The sequence below is a fragment of the Leptidea sinapis genome, chromosome 42 (genome assembly GCF_905404315.1).
Source record: "Leptidea sinapis chromosome 42, ilLepSina1.1, whole genome shotgun sequence".
Taxonomy (NCBI): domain Eukaryota; kingdom Metazoa; phylum Arthropoda; class Insecta; order Lepidoptera; family Pieridae; genus Leptidea; species Leptidea sinapis.
The window spans coordinates 5,918,976-5,938,815 of NC_066306.1; the positions used below are offsets into that span (position 1 = coordinate 5,918,976).

At 34.1% G+C, this 19,840-nt stretch overlaps 1 protein-coding gene across 3 annotated transcripts in view; it reads right to left on the reverse strand.

Annotated features, from left to right (window-relative positions):
• Positions 1-238: 238 nt before the first annotated feature.
• Positions 239-19,840, reverse strand: part of LOC126976790 (major facilitator superfamily domain-containing protein 12-like) — an 80,587-nt gene continuing 60,985 nt past the window's right edge. The window contains exons 1-10 of one of the 3 annotated variants that reach the window (XM_050825390.1): positions 17,831-18,079; positions 11,569-11,738; positions 11,410-11,493; positions 9,292-9,514; positions 7,632-7,743; positions 4,962-5,173; positions 3,488-3,674; positions 2,767-2,878; positions 651-801; positions 239-377 (exon numbers count right to left, since the gene is read on the reverse strand). In XM_050825390.1, coding sequence (XP_050681347.1) covers positions 248-377; positions 651-801; positions 2,767-2,878; positions 3,488-3,674; positions 4,962-5,173; positions 7,632-7,743; positions 9,292-9,514; positions 11,410-11,493; positions 11,569-11,738; positions 17,831-17,919 — 1,470 coding nt within the window. In that variant the 5' untranslated portion in view covers positions 17,920-18,079 and the 3' untranslated portion in view covers positions 239-247. Of the gene's footprint in view, positions 378-649; positions 802-2,766; positions 2,879-3,487; positions 3,675-4,961; positions 5,174-7,631; positions 7,744-9,291; positions 9,515-11,409; positions 11,494-11,568; positions 11,739-17,830; positions 18,080-19,840 lie in introns of those variants that run through there. The other 2 variants (XM_050825391.1, XM_050825392.1) reach the window with 2 other exon arrangements.

The window sequence follows — 19,840 nt, forward strand, 5'->3', positions numbered from 1 at the left end:
CCAGTAGCAGGTCATCGTACATCGGCTACTTCAACAGCCAAATGTTATATGATTATCATAAGGGACAAGGGAAAAGGGACTCATTCTGCTGCATCCCAATCTGCTGACCTATAATGCCAAATGGTGGGGCCTGTGTAATTATAATACCTGACACGCATTATAATTACAGATAATATTATGCATAATTATCTAAACTACACAGGTTTAAAAAAAAACTATTCTAAAAGCACAAAAACCATTGTTACATTTAAGTCTTTTTATTTGTTCCTATTGTTGTCAGTGATAAAGATAAAATTCCTAAAACAGCACTGCCTCCACATGCGTACGTCAAAACACCTCTGTAGTACTGAGGACAATCCAAGGCGTCATCACATTTGCTGAAAAAAAAAATATATATATGTTGTTATTGGTATGGTATTAATTTCAATGTTTTATAACACGAAACGTATACAAGTTACAAAATTAGTAAGATGCCTTTGAGTGTCAAGTTGCCACGCACACAAGCATCTTTGCCAATAGTCTATACACACCACCATACCGTATCATGGTTACGCTAAAGTACTGTCAATAATCTAATAATCGCAGTGGCTCCTTTTTTACAATTCACGTGTGGTAACGTGCGGTAAAGCTAAATTTTCTATTATACTTACTAATTTTCAATTGCAACAACAGCTATGCCAGTGACTAATTTATCAGCAAATGTGACAATGGAATAGATAGAAGCTCCTTGGTGTGAATGTGGGCCTATCAGGTCTGCTGTCACACACAGACTAGACACGAGTGTTATGGAACTACCAGCGCCTGCAAATAGATAAATCAATATTCAGTAATGGTTATTTATTCACGAATGTGGGTAAGTAGTGGTAATAGTATCACATGTTGTATACAAGACTTTGTCTACATCCATATTATGAATCCTCTATAAAAGATTCTGAAACTGTTGGCTTAGTGCTAACATTTAAAAAGAAAGTCCAAGTAACCATTACATCATTCAAACGAGTGTTGTAACGTTGTACTGAATTACATTACAACACTCGTTTGGATGTTGTAATGGTTATTAGGACAATGGGTGTTTTAATGTTGGCAATAAGCTAACTGTTTTAGAATCTTTAACAGAGGATTTAAAGCATGGGTGTATATAAAGAGAAACAACACCATCACAGAAATCTAGCAGTATACATTAATTGTGAAAAAGAACGATCCGGTTTAAGTTTATAGAGTGCTGTAATAATATTGTTACTTCATCGCGATTCATTTATTAATTTTTCCTACGACAAATAAGTACACAAACATCCAGGGTTGTAGTGTGAAAGTAAGTAAGAGATCAATAATCATGAATATTATGGTGCTCTTAATTTTTGCGGCGGTAAAACTAAATATCTATGCGTATAACGTACTAGAGCGCTGTGACTGGGTGACGCAAAAGCAAAAACTGTTGTGAGAGAATTTCGGGAGGCTAGGCTAGTTCGCTTCTCATATGTTTACTGTATTTTCAATTTGTAGAGGTTTCCTCTATTAAATATTTGTGTCAATATCAGTTGTCTCTGAATGAAGGTACCTAATTCATTTGATATAGTATATTGCTGCATCACTAATAAAATAAACATAACATTTCTTAACAAACCTTCAATGGATAAAAGTATATAATGTCAAGTTCAGTGGCTTTCATTCTTTGATAGCCACTGCTTGTACCATTTTCACCAACTCGTAACTATTAGATGTTTGCAACCTCACAATTATTTTAATAAAAATTGTTTTATTATTTAGCAAAGTACTATAAGATATTCTAAATTATAAATTTTGATGGGAAGTACAATATTAAATGTCGTTATCCATTGCTTGATTTAATGAATAGGTAGTCTATACTGGTAACCATAACCTAATATAACGAAATATTTAAAAAATGGTACGTTATCTAGCACTTAGCAGCGTGTTAACAGATTCGAAATACTAATTTTAGTGGTCATTCATTACCATATTGCTGTTAAATGTCGAGAATTATAAGATATTTATTATGTGTAATTAAAAGTACTAAAATCATACTAAATGTAGGTCAATCACATTATGCCACAATAAATTTGATAACGATCTGAGTTCCATAGTCACAGTAATACATATTCAGAATTGAGAATGAACAGTACGAACCTAATAATATTTTTATATAAATTTAAATTCATGATAAATATTGTAAATACGTTATGAGAAGTAAGTTCTACAAAATAGTATTATTATAACCTAATTTAAGTTGTGTGGATTTTGTGTAATAAATAATATATAATATATTTTCCTCAAAAAGACTGTTTATGTCTAGGTGACATACCTATACCATGATTTTTATTAACTTCCGCGTCTGTAGTTTCAAGAAAAAAATCTGTTCACAAGAGACTTTCTCAAAAGAGACCTGAATAGAAGAAACAATATTCATCCAACTCTCATCGACGAATGACTGAGATAGTAGCTCTGAATGGACGTTTCTACGGCATCTCAGGTACCTGCATTCTATTTCATGTTGGGGATGTCCTACATGATAAAATATCATTGATATCCAGAAGAAATAGTATATCATTTCCAGAGTTTTTTAGAGCACTGTAGAATCGCTGAGAATTATTAGATGAACGCCACATTGTGAGGGTGATATTGCAATTTTTATGCGGATTTTGGGCTTTTCAAAAGTACCGGCAATAGATGCGATAGAAAACACAATAACTGTGTGCCTATTACCTAAAACTAAGTAGTGATAGGTAAGTGATTCAGTAAATCACTTACCAATTAATGCAGCTACCATGTATATCTGAACGACGCTAGCTTCAGGATCGATAGTCAGTGCTATCCATAGACAGCTTACAAGGCTGAATACACTTCCAATTAAATATGCTATCTGAAAAATAAAATTAATGTCAAATTTAAATTAAATGTACCCCGTGAACATATAAATTTTTTCTATGGCTAACAGCTAAAAACTGGCGAAGAGCGGGTGTGCCTGATACACGAAGGCATTTTTGTAAATAAAACCTGGCAGTATTTTCGAATTCGCCGTCTTGGTTTTAATTGAATATTGCGACTCATATGATACAGCCAACAGACAGACAGACACATAAATAGAGTTTCCGTTGGTTTCCCGTTGGGCACGGAACCCTAAGGAGATACGCGTCTTGCAGTAATAACAAGAATACGTAACATATAAGAGCAACTATATTGAAAAACAGTTGAACTGCCCATCTTTGATGCTCAGTTATTTTTCATACGACCCTGTTTACCCGGCGCCGAAGTAACCTGGTCGCTTGTTGATTACAGCTCAATGTTAGCAGTGACACAGATGTGATTGCCCTGAAGCCTGAATACTAAAGCCGCTTTACCAACCATAACCATAATCTGGCCTCTTAAATGCTGAATGTATTTCAGAGTCTGTGTTTTTTTCCATTTGTTTCTCATTCACTGCCGAACTACCTATACTACCTATGATTATTAACTTGCTTTTTTGTCCTACCTGATTGCCAATTTTGCTGATGTTGCTCTTTAACAGGAATGAGAACAACAAGGAGGAGATATACAGGATCAGCGGCACACTTGCAACTAATTCGGATCCTTCCGTAGGATTCACAGATAGTCGCTCTTCTAGGAACAAGGGCACGTACACTAGACTGAGAGCCCAGTAGAGTCGAGAGAACACGTATCTGTCGGATATAAAAAATTGGAAGTAAAGATAATATATTGTTTGAAATATTCTTTTACTCCAGAGTTTGTTTAAATGTTTACTTGTAAAGTTTTGTTAAAATACAGTACAGGTATCATTACCAAATAATACTTTTCAAACTAGGTTACGCTTACTTCACACGCAATAAATGGTCATTCTAAAAGAATCTAACAAAGCGATAACCCTTAACAAGGTTGCAGAATGGAGTAAAAAGAACCTTGTCCCATTTAAACCCTAGGGTTTCCAAACCTTTTGTCTTCTAGAAGACAAAAGTTTTTGCGTACACAACTAAAAATACATTGGTCGTATCACCGCTCTTCGAGAACACTTCCCCCAATGCCTCGCCAAATATCGGAATACTGGGTCACGAAAACTCGAACGATTGCAGTTTCCGCGGTCGTCTGGAAGGTAAAACTTCAAAGAAATTGGGGGTTATAAATAGAGCCAGGCAATTAATACTTCAAGCCAGCCTACATTCTAACACTCTACAAGCCGCAGGTTGGGCCACATAAAGGAATATTGGTCTCACCTCTGGTTTGATGCACCCCCGTATCATCTCGAACTATTTGACTGTGTGTAACGCAAAGCAGCTAGAATTATTGTAGAGGCTAAGCTCTGTGAACGATTTTTACTATATGTCTTCTACCGTACTTATCACGGGGAGTGTTCTGAAAAGATGTTTGCCCTGATTTCTGCAGCCAAATTTCATCTTCACATGTTACGCCACAAACTTGAATATCATCCACATCGTCCGTATGACGTGCTACGTTTCTTCACATGATTTCAAGGAACTTCCAACCAAACTGTGGAATGAATTTCCTTGTAATCATAAGGACATTCAGGAGAATGTGGTTGGCGCTCAACATTTAACACCAGATGAGCCTAACGCTCGTTTTTTGACTTTCATAAAAAAGTTAAAACATTTGTGTTCTTACAACTGGTTACAACTGGTTGGCCTATATACTTCCACAAATTTGGTATTTGACTACTGATTAGTACTGTCACTTTATTGTTAATACTGTTAATTTTTCATCATTTTCTTCCTTCTTCAAGGCAAACATAACTTTACTAATTTCCATCAAAAAATATGTTTTATATACCTGCTATCAGACCATTTATTGACGTGAGAAAAAAAAGGTTTTTGCCTTTTAGTGTCCGTAAAATCTTAGCATAGGTAGCATTTCTGAGTTGAATAGCTAATTCATAAACTAAAAATAGCTGCAAACTACTTCTGTTTATAAAAAATACTAGACATAGGTGAACTTACAATAAACTTGTTTGATATAGCAGTGGCATTCTTAGAAAATGCATTATTTTGGACTTTGTTTCCTTCAGGATACCCTCACCGGTTTCCGTGTCCGACTCCGGGCTAAGTTTCGTTTTTATCCCATTTTGTTCAGTCCTCAATCTAAGTTTAAAAAGCACATGGAACAGAGTGATTGATATAATTCCAATGCCTGATATGATCAGTGAAACGTTCTGAAAATATACATTAAGTTAATCTACATTTTTATCCGACTTCGAAAAGAAGGAGGTTCTCAATTCGATTGGTATTTTTTATGTATGTACAAATAGCAGGTACACTCGCCACGTATGACTTTGAGAGGGATAGCTTTGTCTAGAACCAAACAACCCACGCTGGCAAGCACCGACTTCAACGCTATCAATAGGTAGCACATACAAATAAAAGTATTTTATTAATATTAAAGGTTGTATAAGAGGTGTATTAAATTAAATCTCTTTTAAGTTATTTTGTAATTTTGAGTTTTTGAAGTCGGTTTTTTTAAGCGTAGTTTTTTTTCTTATTACGAACATACATTTAAACTGTATTTAAGTATATTTCATAGGTCGGTATGTTTTTAGATGCTGAAATATCACCACACTAGTGTGCTCAGTTTAAAATTTAGGTAAAGTACTTGCATCGTATTGAATACTCACTTTATCGCCAGGAAAATCATTTGTATATAGTAGGTACAGGACCGGACCTAATACACTTCCCTGACGCACTCCAGCTTTTATTGCCTCGTATTGAATGTTCACTTTATCGCCAGAATTGTCATTTGTGTGTAGTAGGTACAGAACCGGACCTAATACCCTGAGGCACTCCAGCTTTTATTGCCTCGTATTGAATGTTCACTTTATCGCCAGGAATGTCATTTGTGTAGGTAGGTAGGTCTGTGTTTCCGCCTTCCCACTTCCCATATCTGCGCCCCGCGATAGGCGTGTAATCAGTGCGTCCACACATGCATTTCGTATTTAATAACTTAACTTTCGGTTACTTAACCAACTGAGTACTTAATTAATATTTAATTTTGTTATTTGAAGCGAAGCTTTTATACGGACATTTGGTCGGCTCGCCGCGCGGGCTTTCTATTCGAGCTAAGCGTCAGAATTTCTAGCGTTACACGATAAGGTCAGATTTAGGACCGTTACACGATATATATGTGTGTATAGAGAGTGGCAGCTGCGGTGCCCTATCTAAAACCAAAACGTAAACAGTTTTTGGTATGGAATGACGTTTCTAAAAACATTTATTTAAAAGAGTATGATGAAATATATTATGAAGTAATGATGAATAATCAGTTTTCATAATAACCTTAGTTGTTATTCTTCACGTAATTGTGAAAGTAATTAATGATTATTAATAAAAAATTATGTCGAAATTACATAATTAATTAAAACTTCGTTTTTTTGGCGCGTCTCTTAGGGCAGTGGTTTTTGTCTTCATATACAGGGTGGTCCAAAAGTCTGTTAACATTTGATTTGGTTGCAGCGTCTAGCAGCGGCGGCGGAGGGGGGTGGAGGGGTTACGCATTGCAAGAACGGCCAATGGGAATTTAGTACCATGGCGTCGTTCAGCGGTAGCCAACGTGCGTTTAGTGTACTCGAGTAATATCGAAACAACGATTCTGCGACCTTAGCTCAACGAAAGTTTTGCAATCATTACAAGATACGACACAAAAATCAAGCTCTATCAGGTGTGTTAATTAAAAAATGTGTGCTCAAGTTTGAGAAGACGGGTTCAATAATGGATTTACCTCGATCTGGCCGGCCTAGAACGTCGAGGGACCCCGAAAACGTGGAGCGAGTAAAATCGTCTGTTCGTGACCAACCTGGACTTTCAACTCGAAAGCGGTCTGCTGTCCTTAACGTGCCAAGATAATTATGTATTAAACCGCATTCTCAAGAAAGATTTAAGTCTACATCCCTATAAAATCCAAATGGTGCAGGAATTAAGGCCTCAGGACCATGCCACTAGGTTGCAGTTTGCGAACGAAATGGTAGAGCAATTCACAAGTTTTACAAACATTTTTTCTCAACGAGGCACACTTCCACCTAAATGGGCATGTTAATAGACAAAATTGTCGTTATTGGAAAGACACTATGGTATGGTAATCAAAAACCCCTGTATTCCAGCCAACCAACCCAGTAACTCTTGACGACTTAAAGGATCGTATTCGCACAGAAATCCAAAACATCTCAACAGAAACATGTAAAGCTGTCATCGAAAATTTCCGCTCTAGATTGCAGCAATGCCAGAATAATGAAGGATTGCATATGGATAATGTGATTTTTAAGAAATAAATTCCCCTTTTGTTGACTATCGAAAACAATAAACAATTTTGATCTACTGTAATTAGTTTTTTTTTAATCATCATTCCAATTATTATAAACGGACTTTTGGTCCACTCTGTAGTATGATGGCGATATATCACGTCCTCGAGTATTGTTGTTTCACAAGTCCTGCTGTTTATACCTACACCTAAGGATTTTACTCAAATATTTTTTTGTATTTAAAACATCGTTTATGTAATAGCATGCAATGCGATACTCGACCTTAAAGTGTGTTTCATAAGGTCAAGATTCCCCTACGCCGGAATTCTATGACTCGCGAAAATTCAACGTGAGCTTCATAACAATATCTTCAAAAACTAACCATGAATTTATAGTCGTCGGTAGGTCCAATGTAATTACTATACTTTGTTGCTCTCAGTACAATCCATGTTATGAAGTAGACCATCAAACTGGATATCACGGAAGCCATGTAACTGCAAAAACCGAGATTAACTTATATTGAAACAGCAATACTAGGTTCAACGAACGCCTTAACGATATAAATGATAAATTTCAATAAAATTCTTGTAAAAAAAAAATTAAAATCGTCGCACTTTGAATGAAATTTAATATTGTATTGTAGAAATTAACAGAGAAAGTGCAGGCTGTAAAGCATGGGAAAATAACACTAATTTACGCAATAAATAAAGTTAAAATTGGGTCATAGTATTTTATTTATATCCTAGGTTTTTTTTGGTGAAAATAAGAGACGAGACGAGCAGGACGTTCAGCTGATGGTAATTGATACGCCCTACCCATTACAATGCAGTGCCGCTCAGGATTCTTGAAAAACCCAAAAATTTTGAGCGGCACTACAATTGCGCACGAAACCTTCCGACATAAGATGTTGAGTCTCATTTGCCCAGTAAGTTCAGTAGCTACGGCACCCTTCAATGCTTACACATTACTGCTTCACCGCAGAAATAGGCGCCGTTGTGGTTCCCATAATCTAGCCGGCTCCCTGTGCAAAGGAGCCTCCTATAATAAACTTACAGAAACTTCAGAAATACAACCTACTTGTCAAATATTAGACATGCTGGTTAATAATAAAAGTGCGCATAGTTGCTTTCCGATATGGATTCTAGATAAACACGTCTGTTATTCATAGAATATTTAAATAATTAACTATCAATTCTGTTATTTTTAAGATGTGTACCGCACCGCTTTTTTAACCCATGCATATCTACTATATCTACACATGATATACATCTATTTTACTACCAATAATAAATACTTAACCATATTTAGAGACTGATAATTTATATCAAAATAATGAGATATTAAAAACAAATAATATGGATTAGGCTGCACTATTAAAATCAAGATTACGTAGGTAGTAGATATTTATGAGAAAAACATTACTAACTTAAAACAAACTTAGTATAATATCCGCTATCTTGGATATTCCGCCGTAACGTAACGTCATTTGATATTTTTTTCCTTAAAAAATACATGCTCCAAAGAGAATGTAAATACTACGTAATAAGAGGCATGACTGCCTAAGCAAAAATTGAGATTTAGTTTAGTATGAAACGTGCAGTCATTTGACATAAGTTTGAAATAGAAGTAATTACATTATCGCGATTGGCCACGAAGTATAATCCGGCTAAGTTCGAAAGTGAACAGTTACTTAAAACATAATGGATTTCGGCTGTCACGTTTGTTTACAAGATTATAACCGTCATCTATCAATCTATCAATGACTGCACGTTTCATACAATCGAGTGAATCGCTTTTTTAGAGAGTTTCGCAAGGCTGATATGCTCCGCCATCTTTGCCAATCCACCAAATTTAAATTTAGAGTCACGTTACCTTGCTAAGGTAATTTTAATTTCAAGTACATTGACAAAGTAGACATATGTCTACTGTGACATTGACGTCCGTCCGAAATTACAGCTTAGAAATTTTAATAACTCTTTGAAAACTTAGCTATAAGATATGTCACAGATTAACAACAACAGATTAAAAACTGGAGAAATTACCGTATAGATGTCAACTCGGACCGTATCTGCAAGCTGTCAGTGATGGTTGGTATCATTGCCAAGTGGGAGATCTGAACCACAGCCCAGCCGATTTGGAATATTGTTATGAGAACAGCGTAGTAAAACGGCATCCACAGCGACAAATATTCTGGGTTGTTCCTCATCCAGCATCCCCAACAGCGTACAAACAGTAGGGGAAATGTACAGGTGACAAGTGCTGAACCTGAGTCAAAGTCAAATTCAAATATTTTTATTCAAAATAGGATTTAAAATCACTTATTGAACTTCAAAAACTAACACCCGTGCGAAAAAATGTGCCTCAGACCTGAGAGAACGGGCGCAAGAAACTCAGCGGGCTTTTTCATAGCGCCAAATAACCTTTATAAACTTAATTAAATAAAACCTAGCTGACCCGGCAAACGTTGTATTGCCATATAAATTAGTAAAAATAAATTGCAATAAATAAATTTTTGGGGTATTAAAATAGATTACAATCGGATTCTCAGACTTCCAAATATACATATAAGATTTAATAAAAATTGATCAAGCCATATAGAAGAAGTATGGCAACAAACATGTTATAAATGATTAACATATTAATGAATAAGGGATTCATAATGGTCCGCTAACTTTAAACAGCCGCCTAGGAGCGTTTTTTCTCATTCTGACTTAGGTCAATAGAAGAAGACAGAGTGAGAATTAGGAATGCTTTAAGTTAGCAGACTATTATGAATAAGGGGTTAAGGCATAACATGGAATTTGTTTTCTCAAAATTTATTCCTCTAGAATTATTTTTGGTGTCACTTCTAATTATTAATTCAAATAATTAATTATTAATTACAGAAGGGTGGTACATTAAAAGGGTAGACAATTTGTGACGCCCTGTAAGGGCACAGCAATGTTTTATATGATATAAATAATTTATATACATTTTATACAAAAGAAAACAGATATTAAGAATACAGATAATACAACTATTATTCTTAGTTTAACTACTTATAAAGATAAAATTTGGTAAAAACAGCGCCTAATTCTATCTGTTTAAAGTAAGAAGGACTTGTAATTAATCAACGGGAGTTAGGTCTCTGGCGCTATTAAATCCAAAGTAGTGTACTGCTAAGCTGACCGTCCGATGATATCTATAAAAGTAAAAAATAATCTTTATTCACTGTAAAACTTTATAAGTTATTTAGTGCAAGTCAGGATGAAGTACAAAAGTTAAAATAGCATTCAAATGAGTATAACAATATTTATTAACAAAATTTAGAACATTAATTCCAACTATCTTTATCATTCAAATAATCTTTCACATTATAATAGGCCTTAGATATTAATTTATTTTTTACGATACATTTGTAATATTTAAATATCATTTCGGAGTTTATTATAAAATATAACACAATCAACTCTAAAACATTTAGCAATTTTACGGAGCGTAGTAGATGGAATTGCGATCTAGTTCTTAATTCAAAGTCAAAGTTAAGTCTTGGCATGTTTGGTCCAGTCGTGGCTGTATCTACAGGACCTACTTGATAACCTGCTCACCCCATTGAGAGTATAAAATTTTGTTGCATATCGCTCTACCTATCCTTTTTTTTTTAATTTCAATTATTGGGCAGGTTATAGTTGATAAAATAGATAAAGTAAAGTAAAGTATAAAAGGCACTGCAGTTAATTATCTCTCAATTGTTCTCTTGGTGTTGCGGATGTTGATGGGAAGTTGCTTTATCACTTCCCAATTCCCATTACGTAAGCCTCTTGCCCCCCTCTTATAAAAAAAAATAAATAAATTAAATTGTATATTATACTAGCTGACCTGGCAAACGTTGTTTTGCCATATAAATTATATATGTAAACCTTCCTTGAGCTTCAACGAATCTATTACAAAAGATTTCATTGGGATCGGTCGAATAGTTTAGGAGTTATTAGGGAACATACAAACATACATTCTCTTTTAAATATATAGATAAGAATTCGCGAAGAGAGGTGATAAGACAACTTTCAATAAAAAAAAAATAATGGTAAGAAGTGATATTTCAATTTTTATTGAGAGTTCCGCATTTTTTCCTTTAAAAAAAAAAGAAAATTGCGTGCGTTTAAATTGTTTGATTATCTTACCTGTCAAATGCCAGATCTTTTTGGTGCTATATTTGTCCGCAAGCACTCCAACGATTGGTGTCGCCAAAGCATCAACAACTTGCCCTGTAAGATATTTAAGAAATGAGGAATATTGTACTTTTTATGGTTAGTACTTACTTTATTAATAATAAAAGATACCTAAAAGTAACATTCCGCCAGCAACGACTGCTCTCATCTCCAGCACAGCTTGGAAGAAGAGCATCATGTAAGAGAACCACATGGCTGCACATAGATCGTTGTATACGTGTCCCAATCCAAACAGGAGGTTCTGATTTATCCTCCACCATCTTCGTCGAGGACTGTTGATGCTGGAATAAAGATAATTCAAATTCAAACATTTTATTCAAAATAGGATATGACTTATTGAAAGGGAAACTACCATCTATTCGAAAAACTATGTCTGAGACCTAAGAAGAACTAAAGATTGAAAGAAATAAAAATATGGTTACAAAGTATTATTATTAATATTATCGTACAATTAACTTATTACGTAATTGCCTGGGGCGGTCTGGTATCATTATGAAAGTCATTTATGTTATAGTAACCTTTACCACACAAACGTTTTTTAACATTTTTTTTAATAACGTAATTCATTTATTTTGAACATTTTCTGGAATCTTGTTGTAAAAGCATATACATCGCCCAACAAAAGACTAACTCGACTTAGCCGAGTAGTAGGGTAAATATGTTTATGTTTGTTCCTGGTGTTAATATTATGGTTATGACAGTTTCTAGAAAATTTACTTATGTGACTATGAAGATAGGTAACATTATCAAGAATATTGAGAAGCAACAACAAGATGTTAATTTCTTAAAATTTTGCCCTGAATGGTTCTCAAAAGTTCTACTGATAGTAATTGATACGCCCTGCCCATTACAATGCAGTGCCACTCAAGATGTTTGAAAAACCCAAAAATTCTAAGCGGCACTACAACTGCGCTTGTCACCTTGAGGCATAAGATGTTAAGTCTCATTTGTCCAGTAATTTCACTAGCTACGGCGCCCTTCGGACCGAAACACAGTAATACTTACACGTTACTGCTTAACGGCTGAAATAGGCGCCGTTGTGGTACCCATAATCTAGCCGGCATCCTGTGCAAAGGAGCCTCCCACTGGTAGAGGTTATAAATAGCGCTGTATTAAGACACTTTTTGGCTACAAAGGATAATAACTAAACGTGAGGTTAGTGTAAACACGCGAGAAAGAAGAATATCTCTAACGGAAATATCTAAGTGGATGATAGATCCCATATTGTACCGTATCCCGTCAGAGACACACACGTTTTAAGTACAAAGGTGATTTTTTAATAAATGTTCACAAAAATCGACATCTTTTTCACTAAATAATGATTTTCATTATTAAAACACTAGAAATAAGCGATTGCTTGTAACTAATTCTAGTAGGCTTCATAAGATACAAAATAGCTTTAAGGGTAAATGTGTACACTTTTATAATAAAGTCCCAGCCACTGTTCAGGCATTATGCATAAATAAATTTAAATGTTTTATTATAAAATGGCTCTGTCGTAAATCCTACTACTCCACAGCTGAATATCTAAGTGATCGGACAGCATGGGACTAGAATATGGTTATTTTATAGCAATAACAATGTCAGTACAATATTGTGTACTTTAATAAAAAGACCGCAAAAAAGAGTGCTGGGAGAGTGTCTTGCGTCGCTTCTTCTGTGGTGACGGTGATAGTGTTAGAAATGACATCAAAAAGATTTATAAAGTAATAAATGCATTTTATTTTCTTATATAATGTTCAGTTAGCATCATTACACAAACAATTAATTCAAGCTCTAAAGGTTGATGCATCCAATATACGATAATTTATATTTATACAGTTTATTCTTTATAATATATTTTATTATATATATTTTATTTGATATTTAAAACACTTTGAACACAATTGGATGCATCACCTTACTAATTCGTTTTATATATTACAGACATTGTAAAATACTCTATTGATTAACAAGAGTGGCCGTTGTGTTTCTTGTATGTTCTTCTCACGAGCTCTACTTTTTACAAACTTATGGTAGATTCAGTAATTTAAAAGAAATATTTATAGTGAATATTCAAAAGCGCTCAGCTTAAGCCTAATTGAATAAAGTTTATTTGACTTTGACATTGATTATAATTTTCTTCAAAATGCGCGTCATTAATTAAGCTTACTGTTTTATTAGAATTATAGTTATTGTATTGCTTAATTAACAATAATTATTGGTTAGGTTCAATTTTGTATAAAATAAAATTTTATATTACATATATTTGCATGCCTTTTAGGTAGAATAAGAGAAACGTAATCTAAATAAAATTTATAATAGACCGATTGTAAAAGTGACCTTATTCAATTGTAAATAAAGATTATTATTATTGAAATACGGGTGCCCCGTGATATAACTGACCTACAGAGAGACTGACCTTAAAATCTTGCCTTATAAAATTGAACCTGGAAGCGATACATATATGAAGGGATTTTGAGGTAAATTGTGATGTGTAATGAAAAGTGGATTCTTTACCATAATCCCAAGTGAGCATCGCATTTCATTTTATTTATGAAAATAAGGGACGAGACGAGCAGTAGGTTGCGCTGATGGTACTTGATACGCCCTCTCTATTACAGTGGAGTGCCGAGGATTCTTGGAAAACCCAAAAATTCGGCACTACAACTGCGCTCGCCCGTAGCACGAATGATGAGATAAAAAATACTGTAATTGATAGAGTTTAATTCCACGATTATAATGCTAGCACTCTTATTACAAGGTAATGCCGTAATAACCGTTCCAGAGAAAAAAGCATTATAAATATTACAATCTAAACTCAAATTATGATATATGATAAGGATTGGGACATTTTTGCGGAGGAAAGGAAGGGAAACGCCTAGAATTCGTTTCTGGCACTCGCCGGCCGCTGCCGCGGCACGCTACGCTTGGCTCGTGCGTTGTTTTAACTGTTCTAACATAACCTAATCTAGCCAATTTTAATAAATTGTAGTTGATAGAGCTTTGGTGATTGATGAACATGAACAATGAACCCTTTTATAAATGTTTTCCTTTTATCTAAAAATAATTATTGATGAAGCGTCTAATTTGTCCCAGACTATTTTTACCTATCATTTCACTGTTTTTCATACAATTTATGGCTGTATGAGCTTAAACCCTTTACCTGTCCTAATATTTTACGAAAAAACCAAAATCATTTAATGACAGTTTTTAGCCTCCCGCCGCGATGGCTGCGCTCATGTAGTGTTTATTTACCTGTTTTAGGTTAGGTTAGATTTTTTTCGTTATTTTCTTGAAAACGGTGCATTACCTTGTAACAAGAGTGGTATCATTATAATCGTGCACTAAAGCTCTATCAACTATAATATTTTTTACCTCCAAATTCGTGCTACGGGAGTCCAATCTCATTTACCCAGTAATTTCACTAGCTACGGCGCCCTTCAGACCGAAACACAATAATGCTTACACAATACTGTTTCACGGCAGAAATAGGCGCTGTCGTGGTATCCATTATCTAGCCGGCATCCTGTGCAAAGGACGCTCCCACTGGCGGTTGACTATAGGTTAAACGCTCCAACAATGCCCTAAAGCGAAACCGATGAAAACTTTTTCGTGGCCACTGATGTGACGTGGACACGTCAAGATGTAATTCACTAAAGCTTCCAGTTTATTGCTGAGCTTTGAACAATGATAGTGAACCTCAATTTAAGACAGCTCAGATTTATCTAGCAATCTTCACCATTATAGTTCAAAGACACCGCAAGATCTCACTCGGCTCGAGAAACCGTTTATTCTATCTGTGTTAGTTATAAACGCGTTGTAAAGTTACTCCAAACTTTTTCGGCCTTACAAATAAAATTGGCATAAAGTTATAACTAAGCATAAACCAAGAATATGTAAAATGTTTACAAATAGATATTTTGCTTACGAATGGTTTATTCGGACGTATAACATTTCCCGCGTTTATTTGTAAGGCAGCTTGTCATTCGGAAAACTTCAGAATTATCATTGTATTGACAGTGTTGTCAACGATATTGTAAACATTTTGCATTTTCTTTGTTTATCATCAGTTATAACTTTATACCAAATTTATTTGTAAGGCCGTTTGACTTTATCTTACACTTGTCACTACAGAATTACATGACACGGAGAAGTGAACATGGAGTAACTTTAACATGTTTTGCGCGAGAGACACTTTCAAAGTGGTAAAATGTGTGTCCCCTGTAACTTCTAAAATAAGAGAATGATAAATCTAAAAAAATATTTGATGTACCTACATTACCATGCTAACTTCCATCGAAAATTGGTTTGAACGAGATCTAGTTAGTAGTTTTTTTAATACGTCGTAAATCGTTACTACGAACTTCAAGAACTTTTATAATAAGTTACTTTCGGCTACGGAACCCTTCATGGGCGAGTCCGACTCGCACTTGGCCGTTTTTTAACTTGTAATAATAATATATAACATAATGTAGGCTCGTATTACATTTCACCTCTGTGACATCCATCAATATTGATTTTTAAGAACTCGATAGATGTACTGCCTACCCGCGTGCGCTGGCGTAAACGTAGTTAGTGTTACGTTAAAAATGTTCTACAAAATATTTGTATTGGATATTACTAGCGGCTAAAATCATGAGTTCAGCTATTTCCCACAATTTAAGTTGTGTGAAATTAGGAGCTGGTGTTAGACGCGATATGCGTCGACTCTCTGGATCCTTCTCATGTCCAAGTTACGTCAGTTAATGCTGGGGCTGCTGCTTCGACTGCCGAAGACAGCAAGCTTCACAAATATGTCGGTTTCAGTGAGTCTTACATCTTTGTGCCCTGGGGCCAGAGGCGCGGAGAATGTACAAAGTACTATCTTCGCGCCTCAATAGGGTTACTGGAAGCCCAAGCGTTCGCGCTGGCAGCTATTTTGGTCAACGGATCAGCCTAGCTATCCAACGCCGAAATGTTGCCAGTATTCTTGCTACACTTCCCCCTAAATGATAGTTTTAATTTAATGTAATCATAGAATTGTAAAAGTAGTTATAAGATTTGTTTTGTTTGATTAAATTTTAGTTTGTAAATATAAAGAAATACTAAAAGCTATTCGCAACTATATTATAATGATACATCTATCATCAAACAACCGCACCCATACGTAACTAGGTCATTAGAATAATATTCACTTTCAGGGTAAACACAAAAACTTGATACTGCATAGTTTACAAGTGTTACGAGTATATATTTAAGGCCAGCAACGCTCTTGTGATTCCTCTGGTGTTGCAAGAGAATGTGGGCGGCGGTGATCACTTAATACCAGGTGACCCGTACGCTCGTTTGTCCTCATATTCCATAAAAAAATATATATATTATGTCATGAGAGTTACTCTAATTAACCTTGAGTTAATTAGAGTAACTCTCGTTAACGTTAGTGCTATAAACTATACTATATATCACATGGCACCGGTTGGGTTTGGCATTTGAAAACATAAGATAAATCAGTTAATTTCCAAGAAGCATTTAGCATGGAATACGATTAACATTAAAGCATTAAGGACGAAAGAACCAACAAAAGAGAGAACTCACTGTAGTCTTATTTTGTTAATTTGGAAGAGTAGGTACATCATTTTAAAACTTTGTAATCTATATATATAAAAATGAATTGCTGTTCGTTAGTCTCGCTAAAACTCGAGAATATCTGGACCGATTTGGCAAATTTAGGTCTTGAATTATTTGTGGAAGTCCAGGGAAGGTTTAAAAGGTGAATAAATAGGAAAATGCTGCTAAATTAAATAAAAACAACAAATTTGTTTTTCCTGTGATGTGTCCATACATAATTTCTATGAGAGAATTTATTGACGCACGGTTTGACGTTTTGAAGTTCTGCTGTCAAACTATTACATTACGACAGCAGGGTGCATATTTTACAAAGTAATTTTTGATGTTATGATATATTATTGACAAATTCATATAAAAAACATTATTTTATTTATTATATACAGAATAACGTCTGTCGGGTCAGCTAGTAAATAATAATTTTACAACATAAGTACATCTCCATACATTGTAATAATATCACACAATAACATAAAAAAAAGTATTTAATAAATCACTGCAATTTTACAACTAATTAATTACTAATCGCGAAGCTTATCGCAGGCATAATATTTGCATTCCAAAAACGCGGAATATGTGCATTATGGTACTTGACACACCTACATAATACATACACAATACTTAAACGTCTATAAAGAAATATTTCTTTGATAGCTCCATAGCTACGGGAAGTTTCAATATGTTAGCTAATTTTGTCCTACTTATCCACTGAGTGTAGCAAATTGGCTGAATTGAAAATTGCTTAGAGATTCAGACTTACAGATCTCAACGAATAAAGCTTAATTACCTTATATTTACATCAAATTCAGAATCCGGTCTCAGTTCACTGTGTATTCCATTTTCATTTTCATCAGTTGCACCGTAATTTACCGGCATTATTTCGTATTTTAATTTATTTATTATAAATCACTATTTAAAAAAAATCTAATAAAAACTTATTTATTTTTATGATACTTTCATAGTTCGCTTCTAAAAATTCACTTTTTTACTTAAATCTAACGTTAGTTGGACACGAGCGTGTATCTTGAAGGGATTCTTGCGGCTTTGTGCCTTATTTCGTAGACACAGTATCCTAACGACATCATATATTATGTTTCGAGTATATACTTTAACCAATAAAGCCTTGAATAATCTATGAAACAGTAATTTAAGATCTAAATATATGATTCATGAAGATCATTGCTTCTCAAATAATCTCTTTTCTCACAAATCGTAACCTTTTTGTAACAGAATCAATTATTCGTTGGGAATAGCAGAGAATGCGAGACAGCATTAATATATCATAGCTAGTAATTAGTAAGTATATATTTATATAGTATTCGAAATAATATTAATATTATATGTTGAATATGGATGTTTGCTTCCGAGTCATGGATGTTCATATGTATTTATGTATGTTTATGTAAGTATATTGTATTAAATATATCGTTGTCTTTCACCCATAGTACAGTCTATGCCGAGTTTGGGGCAAGATAATTTGTGTAAAAGTGTGTCAATATATTATTATTTTTTATTTTTACAGAAGTTAATAATTATAAACAAGAACAATAAAAAGAAGATGTTCAATTGCTATTGCGTTTTGTAATGAGTTTCAATTCAGATCATTTAATCACTTGATTTATGGACAGACTATTTCATAACCTTTCATTATAAAATCCTATTACTCCACTGCTGAATATCTAGATGATGGGACAGCCTGGGACTAGATTGTGATTATTTTATAGCGATAGAAATTACTGTACAATATTGTATATTTTTATTGAAGAGTTTCTTGCGCCGCTTCTTCTCTCTCAGAGCGCCATTTGTTTCCGAAGCGGTTGTAGTATCTAGTAGTTATTAGAAATGACATCAAAAAGAATTCTAAAAGAATCAATTTTAAGAAATTAAATGCCTTTTTATGCCTTTTATAAACATGTATAACATCTATATATGTCGTAACATCTGTTCATTCAGTATGAAGTTAAAACATAAAGAAAATATTATCAGGCTAAGGATTTTAGTAAGTATGTTTTATTAGGTACTATTTTATCACCGTATAAATATTGTAATACATTCACATTCATTGAGATGTCTTACATGAAAACGTATTTTCAACATTACTTTTATTAATTAGTTATTTCTTTTTATAACTAATTACAAGAATTAACTGATGGTTTATATTATAGACTTCGGATGAAATAAATTAGAAACAAATAATATAGTTTCAAAAAAAAAAAACACAGGCCAGCTAAACACACAATGTCACAATGTCTATAGTCTTTTGCCTTAACTTCTTAAGTTAGATGCGGGTTTAATGCTTTTCCTCCACATGAAACATGCCTTAAGAATTTTTCATTTAAAAAGAGTATGAAGGGTGGCCTTGTCAGTTTGAGATAATATATCTTCCTTGTCGTATTGTTTCAGTGTCGCAGAGTCAGTAAATAACCATATGAGCAGAAATATGATTCTGAATTTGAATTTGAATAGAAAAAGTTAATAATGGTGCGTTAATGAGTGTGTCTGAGTATTGTTAGTATACAAAAATACTAATTTACATTTTTATAGGTATTGTTTGGTTAAGTAGGTCATTTAACTTGTCATTGGCTTCCGTTGTTTGATAGGTAATAAGTGTATCAGGTTTCTTTACACCCGACCTTCTATGTTTTCTGGTGTTTAGTAACAAAATAAAATGAAGGAATACCGTTTGGTAGTGGTGGAACTAAGTCAACGTGTAAGCAGACATGGTAATAGGTAAATGTTATACATTTATTAATGTTTTACAGTGTGATTTTACTTAAGATTCAAATATTTTTAATGG